Source organism: Marmota marmota, unplaced genomic scaffold, assembly GCF_001458135.2.
Source record: "Marmota marmota marmota unplaced genomic scaffold, marMar, whole genome shotgun sequence".
NCBI classification, from domain to species: Eukaryota; Metazoa; Chordata; class Mammalia; order Rodentia; family Sciuridae; genus Marmota; species Marmota marmota.
This window is the reverse complement of record NW_026000137.1, coordinates 289,984-301,606: the sequence shown is the minus strand read 5'-3', so window position 1 is coordinate 301,606 and position 11,623 is coordinate 289,984. Positions and strand designations below refer to the sequence as shown.

At 42.5% G+C, this 11,623-nt stretch overlaps 1 protein-coding gene across 4 annotated transcripts in view; it reads left to right on the top strand.

Annotated features, from left to right (window-relative positions):
• Rnf32 (ring finger protein 32) overlaps positions 1 to 11,623 on the top strand; it is a 38,031-nt gene that overhangs the window by 17,092 nt on the left and 9,316 nt on the right. For all 4 annotated transcript variants that reach the window (XM_048785427.1, XM_048785426.1, XM_048785425.1 and 1 more), the window contains exons 4-7: positions 61 to 203; positions 2,581 to 2,613; positions 3,147 to 3,271; positions 3,488 to 3,596. In XM_048785427.1, the coding sequence (XP_048641384.1) occupies positions 61 to 203; positions 2,581 to 2,613; positions 3,147 to 3,271; positions 3,488 to 3,596 (410 nt within the window). The remainder of the gene's footprint in view (positions 1 to 60; positions 204 to 2,580; positions 2,614 to 3,146; positions 3,272 to 3,487; positions 3,597 to 11,623) is intronic.

The following is an 11,623-nucleotide window of genomic DNA, read 5'->3' as shown; positions in this document are numbered from 1 at the left end:
GGGGGTGGAGGGGGTCCATACTCTAATCATCACCCTCGTTTTTCGTTGTCTTCCCTGCAGCCCAGAAGCTGGGCCTCATTGCGCCTCCCCCGTTGCCACTGTCCTCAGAAGAATGGGAGAGTGTGAAACAGAGGTCCGTCCTGCACGGGGACTCCATGCAGCCGTGCCCCATATGCAAGGAGGAGTTTGAGCTGCACCCCCAGGTGCGTGGCATGCAGAGGAGCAGGTCAGGCTAGGGGCTGCCTTCTCGTCACAGTGAGCCGAGCTGGATGCGCGTGGGATGCCAGGCCAGGCCTGCTCTTTCCAGCCTCATCCTCCCCTGACCCTTAGAGACGTTCCCCATGTGGCCAGTCAGAGGTGTGTGTGAAGGAGCAGACAGCCTTGTGAGGCAGGTTGTGATTTACTGAATGATGCCAAGTCTCAGGGCAGGAGCATGCGAAACAGGAAGTATTCCGTTGCGTGAGCAGAGATGGCAGGTGGAGGGTGCAGGGAGGCCCGCGAGTCCCAGGGCAGGGGAATGGGTACAAAGGGACTTTAAGTTATTTTGTGAACTGAGTCATAAGAGAGGAGAGAGACTGTGTATGAATGCCTTCAAAGAACTTGGGGGAGAACCCTAAGAAGGCCGTATCCTTTCATCTTGACTCTTGAACCTGTGGTGCGTGAGCAAGGATCCCACCTGGGTTTGTAAATGGCTCGTGACCAGTGGCCCACTCTGCCTGCTGCTCTGTCGCCTCTGGGGAGCCAGACTCAGGCTCCCAGAGCGTCCTTGGTACTGACGACTGCCCTTCAGGGACTGTCTGCTGGCCGCAGCACCCTGCTCCCCCAGGACAGACCAGCAGCTGCTCTCAGAGCCAGCATGGACCCTGGCCTGAGGAGCTCCAGGCTTCCCTGACACCCTGGCACATAGTCTCTAGGGTTAATTTGCTTCAAAAAGTTTAATTATCAACAAGTAAGTTCACAATCATTAGACTTTTGTTCTTCACTAATTTAATTCGCAGGTTATTTGAAACATGCTTATTATATTCCAGTTCTCTATCAGGACCTAATCTCACATACGTGAGTTGAGCATTTTAGAAGAGAGTTTAGAACAACAGATTGCCAGGTAGGACGATTTATAACTCAGTGCTGAGTGTAGCAAGAGAGTTAATAAACCCACGGGGATCTTCCTGGCCTCAGCAACCTCTTTCTTAATTACCCTGTGAACATTTAGCCTGATTGTTCATGTGAAGATGGAAAACTCAAAATTAAATATCTTAAAGGGTGTCAGGGTACATCCTGCCCAATATTTCTTCCATTCTGCTCTTCGTTTCTCACTAAATTCTATTATTTTTGTTTATTTTGCATATCTAATCATTATTTCCATGTTAGCATTTTCCCAACACTTTACCATTTCAGAGGGCCTTCTGGTCAGGCTCACAGTTCTGAGGTGGGCACATGCCCACTTAGCAGATGAGGCAGTAATCTTAAGTGCTCCACAGGCCAACTGGGAAACATGGGAGAGCCCAGCTAGAATTCAGTCCTGACTTCTAGGCCACTTTAGTCTGTTTACTATCAATCATTAATTTTTTATATCACCAGATGTTTGCCAGTAACGCATATTTGTGGACGTTTACATCTAGAAGTATAATATTTTAAGTCTAGAGAAGTATAGTGTTATTTATTGTTGGTCAATCATCTGTTAATAAAACACCTGATTTTTCTACCAAGAGTGAGTAATTAAGTTCTCGGATGATTTTAAGCACAAATTTATCCAATTTAGACTTATTGTTGACAGGAAGCATCAAGGAAAGGTTTTAAAACTTTCTGAATTCTCTATTTCTTCCTTTGTTCCTATTTAAGAATCATGGCATGAGTGAGGGCAAGGAGGACGGGGCTCTTGAAACAGAGCCTCCCTGCCTCCCAGGGCCTGCATCTGAGACTGGGCCTCCCAGGGCCGTGGGCACTCAGAGACCACTCCTGCTGGTCTCTCTGCTTTTCTTTACTGGGGCTAAGCTCATGTCCTTTGTCCCAGCACATCACTTTTGGTGGGGAATATGGGTCACAGAAAGGTAAGGTTTTCTTGTAAGCACTTTCCCCCACATTTACAAAAGAAAAACTGGGGCTGGGGATATACTCAGTTGGTAGAGTGCTTGCCTCACACGCACAAGGCCCTGGGTTCAACCCCGAGCACCTCAAAAAAGGGAAAAACTGATTCCTTTATCTCCGTGATTTCTTGGTATTTAAGTCTCTCAGATTATATTTCAATAAAGCTGTGATTAAAAGTTAAGTTGGACAAAGCATTCCTCTGCTCCTTCCCACAAGACCTCGCCCTGTGGACGTCTGTCCCTCTCAGCCCCCATCTGCCTGGAAATAGCCCTGTACCCGGCGGCCCCACCCCTAAACCCACTCATCAGCAGGGCAGGCATGAGGCCTGGCTGCCGCGGGGTCACTAGCCGTGTTCTCCTGTGGCCCTGAAACAGAACGGTGTCAGTGACAGTCTGCCTTTCAGTGTCCCAAGTGTAATGCTGCTGCCCTGTAGGCCCTGACAGTCGCCCTTGTAAGGATGCTGTGCTGACTGGCCCCTCTGTCTCCCGCGGACAGGTGCTGCTCTCCTGCTCCCACGTGTTCCACAGGGTGAGTCACCCCCGCCCCGCCACACTGCCCCCAGCAGCTTGCTCATCATCTGAGAGCGTCCCCAGAGTTAGCCCTCTGTTTTACCCATGATCACCACTTGGAGTTAGCACTGTGACTGTAGGCCACACTGCAGTTCATCCTGTTTTGAAAGCCATGAATTTTATGTGACAAAAGAACCACAGACATTTGTGCAACAGATTGTCGCAGTGAGGCACATCAGGGTGAGTGACGGACGGCGTGATTCCTGCCGTGGTCTCCGAGGCCAGGCCGTCTTGTACATGGCTGCTGGCCTTACCACCCATAGGTTTTCAGGAGGTTTTGATGTCTCTGCATGTGTATTCTTGTAAAAAGTCATTTTTGGAACAGGTTTCATGAGGAAGGTGTTGACATCTGATGAAACTCCTTCACTTCATAGTCTAAATTGGACTAAGTCTCATAATTATGAGAGAATAGAACACTATAATTATATTAGAAGTAAAAATATTGTTCATAAGTAATTACTCATAAAATGTTAAATGAAATCTTTTTTGCAGGCATGCCTTCAAGCTTTTGAAAGGTTCACAAATAAAAAAACATGTCCTCTCTGTAGAAAGAACCAGTATCAAACCCGAGTGATCCATGATGGGGCCCGTCTGTTCAAAGCCAAGTGTGCTACCAGGTAAGAGCTCTGCCCAGCTGTGGCCAGCGTCCTGCCAGGTGAGGCAGGTGTCTGGGGCCCCACCTGCTAAGCCTAAAAGCAGAGGGCTTCATGTCTCTGCTGGGTCCTGGTCACCTTGGTCTCCCTTGGGCCTGGCTCAGCACAGGGCTCACAGAAGCACTGAAATGTTTGTGGAAGTCACTTTAAGGCAACAGCGAGCAAACCTGTGTGTTGTAGGATCCAAGCCTGCTGGAGAGGCTATGTGGTTAGAAAGTGGTACAGAAGCCTGAGGAAAGCAGTGCCTCCCACAGATGCCAAGTTAAGGAAGAAGTTCTTCGAAGAAAAGGTAGGCATGGGTCGTTCCTCTCCAATGGTCTCTGTGTGCAGGTGCTCACACCCGGTCCGTAGAGCCAACAGGGGCAGGAGAACTTCGAGGCTTAGTTCATTTTTTAGGGTGTTTAGATGAGTGAAGGCCCGAGAAAACCTACTCTCCTCAGTGGCTCTCCAACCTTGATCATAAAACAACAACAGGTTAGACTGCAAGCAACTTTTGCTTCCCCATTTGGAAACTGGCTTGAGTTTTCACGTCCTGGTAATTCTAAGGGAAGCAGAAGCCGGAGCTGGGAAGGAAGACGGCAGCTCTCTGGCTGGATGCCCCTGGGCTGTGGGCCCCCAGATTGCAGCATGCAGAGCTTCGTACTGCTCTTTACTTCTATTTTTACTGGGCTGGGGGGGGGCGCTTATTTAACAATTTCAATGATTTGTGCCTTGTAACAAAGGCCAGGCATGGCAGAGGGGAGGGTGCCCCCAGACCCGGAGCCCACCCGATCCTGCCTTCTTTGTTCGGCCTGGTGGGCACAGGCAGGTCACAGATGCTCCCAGGCCAGTCTCCTGTGTGTGACAGGAGAGGGATTTCAGCTTGCAGTGTCAGTCTGAGCCCTGGACAGGTGTTCACGGAGGCCTCGCTCACAGCAGCACTGGGAGTTCCCACTGTGAACACGGCGTGCTGTCCCAGCTGATGTGCATGGGAAGGGCTTTGGAGCTACTGACACTCTGTGCCTTAGTCAGCTTCATCCGCTAAGCTAACACCACCACAGCGCCCTGTGATCGGCTCTCTGCTGAGCTCCTTGGACTCCCACTTGGACTAATGCGAGGTGGGAGCACGCCTCCCTGTCTGGAGCAGTCCCCTTCCCCATGTGCCCTGGGCCTGGGGCATGGCATAGTAGATCTTTTGCTTTAGGGATAAGGTCTGGGCTCATCACGGCCTGCTGCCAGGTTTCATGTGACTTGGTGTGACCTTGGACGAAAGCTCAGTGTCCTTGTACCTCAAGTGCGGCTTCAGAGACCCCTTTGTTACCTGAGTCATCCCAGAACCACACATGAGTCCTGCAAGCCCTGGCCTCGGTGACGCTAACACAGGATGATCTTGTTCTAATACTGTGCCTCGTCACCTAAGTGTCTGTTTCACAACACAGATGTGAGTGAGGGTAACAGAGCGTCCCATTGCTTACTGTGGTGGACTGTGCTGTCCCTCTTGGCCTGGGACCAATTAGGATAATGGCAGATTTTTCAACACAGACCCTGAAAGCTAGAAGATCCTGGAACAACATATATCAAGCGCTGAAAGATAATGGGTGCCAACCAAGAACTTGTATCCAGCAAAACTAAGCTTTAGATTTGAAGATAAAATTAAAACCTTCCACAATAAACAAAAGTTAAAAGAATTTATAGCTAGAAAAACCAGCATTACAAAATATCCTTGGCAAAATATTTCATGAAGAGGAAATGAAAAATAACAATGAAAATCAGCAGAGGGAGGTATACACTAAAGGAAAAACTATCAAAGGGGAAAACCAAGTCAAGTAAACAAATATGGCTGGGAATACAAATCATGTCTCAATAATAACCCTGAATGTTAATGGCTTAAACTCACCAATCAAAAGACATAAGCTAGCTGATTGGATTAAAAAAAGACTCAACAATATGCTGCCTTCAGGAGACTCATCTGATAGGAAAAAACATCCACAGACTGAAGGTGAAATGTTGGGAAAAATCATACCACTCACATGGACTGCAGAAGCCAACAGGGGTTTCCATCCTTGTATCAAAGTAGACCTCAAGCCAAAGTTGATCAAAAAGGATAAAGATAGACATTACATACTGCTCAAGGGAACCATATACCAACAAGACATATCAATTATAAATATATATGCCCCAAACAATGGAGCAGCTATGTTTATCAAACAAACTCTTCTCAAGTTCAAAGAGTCAAACTGACCTCAACACAGTAATCTTGGGTGACTTTAACACACCTCTCTCACCACTGGATGGATCTTCTAAACAAAAGTTGAATAAAGAAACTATAGAACTTAATAACACAATCAATAATTTAGACTTAACTGACATATATAGAATATTTCAAACTGCATCAAGATACACTTCTCAGCAGCACATGGATCCCTCTCTAAAATAGACCATATATTATGCCACAAAGCAACTCTTAGCAAATACAAAAAGTAGAGATACTACCATGCATTTTATCAGATCATAATGGAATGAAATTAGAAATCAATGACAAAATAAAAAACAAAAATTTCTCCATCACCTGGAGACTAAACAATATGCTACTGAATGAACAATGGGTTAAAGAAGACATCAAAGAGGAGATTAAAAAATTCTTAGAAGTAAATGAGAACATAGACACAACATATTGAAATCTCTGGGACACTATGAAAGCAGTAATAAGAGGAAAATTCATTACATGGAATTCATTCCTTAAAAGAAGAAAAAGTCAACAAATAAATGACCTCACACTACATCTCAAAGCCCTACAAAAAGAACAAGCCAGCAGCAAAAGCAGACTCAGAAGGCAAGAAATAATTAAAAATAGAGATGAAATCGAAACAAAAGAAACAATTGAAAAAATTGACAAAACTAAAAGTTGGTTCTTTGAAAAACTAAATAAGATTGACAGACCCTTAGCTACACTAATAAAGAGAGGGAGAGAGAAAACTCAAATCACCAACATATGCGATGAAAAAGGTAATATCACAACAGACACTACAGACATACAGAAGATAATTAGAAATTATTTTGAAAACTTATACTTCAATAAAATAGAAGACACTGAAGGCACCGACAAATTTCTTAAGTCATACAATTTGCCCAGATTTGAGTCAGGAAGATATACACAATTTAAACAGATCAATATCAAGTGAGGAAATAGAAGATGCCATCAGAAACTTACCAACCAAGAAAAGCCCAGGACCGGATGGACACACAGCAGAGTTCTTCAAGACCTTTAAAGAAGAACTAATACCAATACTCTTCAATTTATTTCAGGAAATAGAAAAAAGAGGCAGTAATTCCAAACTCATTCTATGAGGCCAATATCATCACCCTGATCCCCAAAACCAGGTAAAGACACATCAAAGAAAAGAAAACTTCAGACCAATCTCTCTAATGACCATAGATGCAAAAATTCTCAATAAAATTCTGGCGAATTGAATACAAAAACATATCAAAAAGATTGTGCACCATGATCAAATGGGATTCATCCCAGGGATGCAAGGCTGGCTCAACATATGGAAATCAATAAATGTAATTCATCACAATAATAGACTCAAAGAGAAGAATCATATGTTTATCTCAATAGACACGGAAAAAGCATTTGACAAAATATAGCACTCCTTTATGTTCAAAATACTAGAAAAACTAGGGATAACAGGAACATATCTCAACATCATAAAGGCTATCTATGCTAAGCCTGAGGCCAACATCATTCTATATGGAGAAAATTGGAAGGCATTCCCTCTAAAAACTGGAACAAGACAGGGATGCCCTCTTTCACCACTTCTATTCAACATAGTTCTTGAAACACTGGCCAGAGCAATTAGACAGATGAAAGAAATTAAAGGGATATGTATAGGAAAAGAAGAACTTAGCACTATTTGCTGATGATATGATGCTATACCTAGAAGACCCAAAAAATTCCACCAGAAAACTTCTAGAACTAGTAAATGAATTCAGTAAAGTAGCAGGATATAAAATCAACACCCATAAATCAAAGGAATTTCTGTATATCAGTGACAAATTCTCTGAGAAGGAAATGAGGAAGACTGCCCCATTAACAATATCCTCAAAAAAAAAAAATAAGATACTTGGGAATCAACGAAAGAGGTGAAAGACCTCTACAGTGAAAACTACAGAACCCTAAAGAGAGAAATCAAAGAAGACCTTAGAAGATGGAAACATATACCTTGCTCTTGGATAGGCAGAATTAATATTATCAAAATGACCATACTACCTAAAGCACTATACAATTTAATGCAATTCCGATCAAAATTCCAATGGCATTCCTCATAGAAATAGAAAAAGTAATCATGAAATTCATCTGGAAAAATAAGAGACCCAGAATAGCAATCCTTAGAAAGAAGAGTGAAGCTCTACCAGACCTTAAGCTATACTACAGAGCAATACTAACAAAATAGCATGGTATTGGCACCAAAATAGACTCATAGACTAACCCACAAAATTACAATTATATTAGACAAAGGTGTCAAAAACATGCATTGGAGAAAGGATAACATCTTCAACAAATGATGCTGGGAAAACTGGAAATCCATATGCAACAAAATGAAATTAAACCCCTATCTCTCACCATGCACAAAACTCAAATGGATCAAGGACCTCGGAATTAAACCAGAGACTCTGCATCTATTAAAAGAAAAAGTAGGCCCTAATCTTCATCATGTGGGATTAGGCCCCAACTTCCTTAATAAGACTCCCATAGCGCAAGAAGTAAAACCAAGAATCAATAAATGGGATGGAATCAAACTAAAAAGCTTTTTCTCAGCAAAAGAAAAAGGTGAACAGAGAGCCTACATCCTGGGAGCAAATTTTTACCCCTCACACATCAGATAGAGCACTAATCTCTAGAGTATATAAAGAACTCAAAAAGCTAAGCACTGAAAAAACAAATAACCCAATCAATAAATGGGCCAAGGACCTGAACAGACACTTCTCAGAGGAGGACATACAATCAGTCAACAAATATATGAAAAAATGCTCACCATCTCTAGCAATCAGAGAAATGCAAATCAAAACCACTCTAAGATAGCATCTCACTCCAGTCAGAATGGCAGCCATGATGAAGACAAACAACAACAAGTGCTGGTGAGGATGTCGGGAAAAGGCACACTCAGACACTGCTGGTGGGACTGCAAATTAGTGCAGCCAATATGGAAAGCAGTATGGAGATTCCTTGGGAATCTGGGAATGGAGCCACCATTTGACCCAGCTATCCCTCTCCTCGGTCTATACCCAAAAGACTTAAAAACAGCGTACTACAGGGACACAGCCACATCAATGTTTAGAGCAGCAAAATTCATAATAGCTAAACTGTGGAGCCAACCTAGATGCCCTTCAGTAGATGAATGGATAAAAAAAATGTGGAATATACACACAATGGAATTTTACTCAGCATTAAAAGAGAACAAAATCATGGCATTTGCAGGTAAATGGATGGAGTTGGAGAAGATAATGCTAAGTGAAGTTAGCCAATCCCAAAAAACAAATGCTGAATGTTTTCCCTGATATAAGGAGGATGATTTATAATGGGGTAGAGAAGGGAACATGGGAGGAATAGAAGAATTCTAGATAGGGCAGAGGGGTGGGAGGGAAAGGGAGGAGGCAGGGGATTAGCAAGGTTGGTGGAATGTGATGGACATCATTATCCAGAGTACATGTATGAAGACTCGAATTGGGTGTCAATCTACTTTAGGTACAAACAGATATGAAAAATTGTAGTATATATGTGTAATAAGAATTGTAATGCAAAAAAAAAACAAAGTACATGAATAAAGACATGAATTGGCGTGAAACATACTTTATATACAAAGATATGAAAAATTGTGCTCTGTATGTGTAATAAGAACTGTAATGCATTCCACAGTCGTGTATTTTAAAAAATAAAATCAATTTAATAAATTTTTTAAAAAACCATTTCATGAAACAGAATGCAGACATACAGAAAAGGAGGGTACCCAGTAATCATTTTAAAATTAGAAGGCTATTTTTTATAACTTTATGTCATTAAAGCTGAAAATGTAATTGAAATCATTTCCTATAAAAATAACAAACATAGAAATAAATTTAAAATATGACAGAAAAATTATAAGCATCCCAATTTTTATTGATAAGACATCAAAATTTAACAGCCGTTCCTAATCCTGGCAGTCAGCACCAGAGCCAGGTGAGATTTCCTTGTGACAAAGTCTGTGTAGGAGACTAAAGGCACCTGTTTCCCATGGTGAAGCCCTAGAGATACAAAACGAGCCCCCTGTCAGCGCACCTGGCCAGGCTTTGCTGGAAAGCAGCACGGGAGACAAGACAGTACCCATGTTTATGGGTCAACACGTAGCACATTTATGACATCATCGTTTCCTGAAAAATAGCAATAATCAGAAATAAAACTCAATGAGAAATGATCACTTTCCTCGTAGTTGACACCAAGACCAAACTGAAAGAGGAAGTGCATGGCTTAAGACAGATTTTCTTCTAATGAAATAAAAGACTTGCATAAAATGGTGAATGCAAACAAAAGTGTCTGTTTTCTCCAGATTATATGAACTCCGTATCCTTTTTAACTCACCAAAGAGTAGGCTTGACCATGCACTTGGAATTTTACAGGTGAATTCTAAAGATTATCTCATCAAGTACAAAGAGCTAAACATTTTTTAGAAGAAAGATTAATGATCCTTGCTAGTTATCTATCTATGCATCTATCTATCTATCTATCTGTCTATCTATATATTTGGCAACTAAGATTCTTATGAAATAATAGAAAATCGATAAGCTGTAGAAAGTTGCATGTATCAGCCTAGAGGAATTCTTAGTCTGCATTCGGGGACATTTCAGGTGAGTTGAGAAAGGCAGTCCATGTAGGGGGAAAGGGAGCATCCCTTCACACCACCTCCCCAGAAGAGCGTCACCGTGCATTAGCACTTGAATAAATGAAATGTCCGGAGCCAAGGACAGCTTCCTGGGTGCTGTGCTTTGTTAGGCAGTGGCGTCACCAGCCAGCATCCTCACGGCAGAGGATGGAAGAGCCTGTGTTCAGGGGCCCTGCATGGTGGTGCCCCTGCTCCAGTAGGCTGGTACCAAGGAAGGGGTGCAACTGGTCCTTGGCAAGGCAAAGTGGTCATCTTTATTTTTAGCAAGATAATAAAAGTAAGTTTTAGTAAAAGTGGAATATTTCTTTATGTACCAATGTTTGGGGTTGCAACTGTTTTCTTGTGCTTTTTTAATTCCTTCTGTCCCATCATCCCAGATGATATGGGACACCCATCAGAACTTAAATTGAGCAACACATATTACCAAATATACGGTAACTTTGAAGTAAGCTATTACTTTTATTGAATTAACTGAACACTTGGGACTTAATGAGTTTTAAAATTGCATCATACAGTGAAGTATTTCACAGCTGTCTGAACATTACAAGCAACCCAGTAACAAATGCTATAAATGCAACTTGACCAGCGCCCTGTGCTGGCAGGGTCCACTCTCATCACCGGGCAGCACCACAGTACCGCTGGCCCAGGGTACGCCACCTTAGGGAATCGTTAGACATGTCTGGTAATGATAGAGACGGGATTTTATTATTTTCATCAAGGAACAAACTTGTGCTTCAGTAAAAAGAGTTTGAAACTTTTTTTTCTTTACAGTTTATTTTCCTTTAAAAACCTATAAAATACTTTGCTTAATATGAGGTTGTAAATGAAGTGAGGATTTAAGATCTAGATGTCACGAATTAAGATATTTAGACTGAGAACATTATTGCCGGTCTTGGGTTCTTTTATTCATTCTTTTACTTCTGAAAGTTCTTTTCAGAACCAAAATATGCAATAAAGTAAGGAGTCCAGCTTTAGCTGAGCCAGGGATGCTATCTGTAGGCTTCCTAGTAATTGCTTCCACTAAAAGGAAAAAGTCCAAGGCCAGCAGGGACAGGGCTCTGTCGAGGCTCCTTTGGGCAGCAGACCGCTCTGCCACCATGTCTGTGTGTCTGTGAGTGGGGGAGCTCACCACGGTCCAGGCCTGCTCACTGCTGCCCTTGCACAGCTGCAGTGTGTGCGGGAGCAACCCACAGTTCTCTGCAGTCAGAGAAGTACTGAAGATCAAAGGTCTGAATTTTAGAAACTGGACATTTTACAAAATTGGATGTGACTAGTTGTTAGTTATGTGTCGGTGACCACAGTTCTTGAGTCGGAGTGGCATGTGAAACCACCAGCCACATTTCTAAGCTAATCTCCATTCTCACCGCTGGTGAAAGTTAAACTGAGGCAAATTCATTTTATTTTTAATTTTTAAAAAATG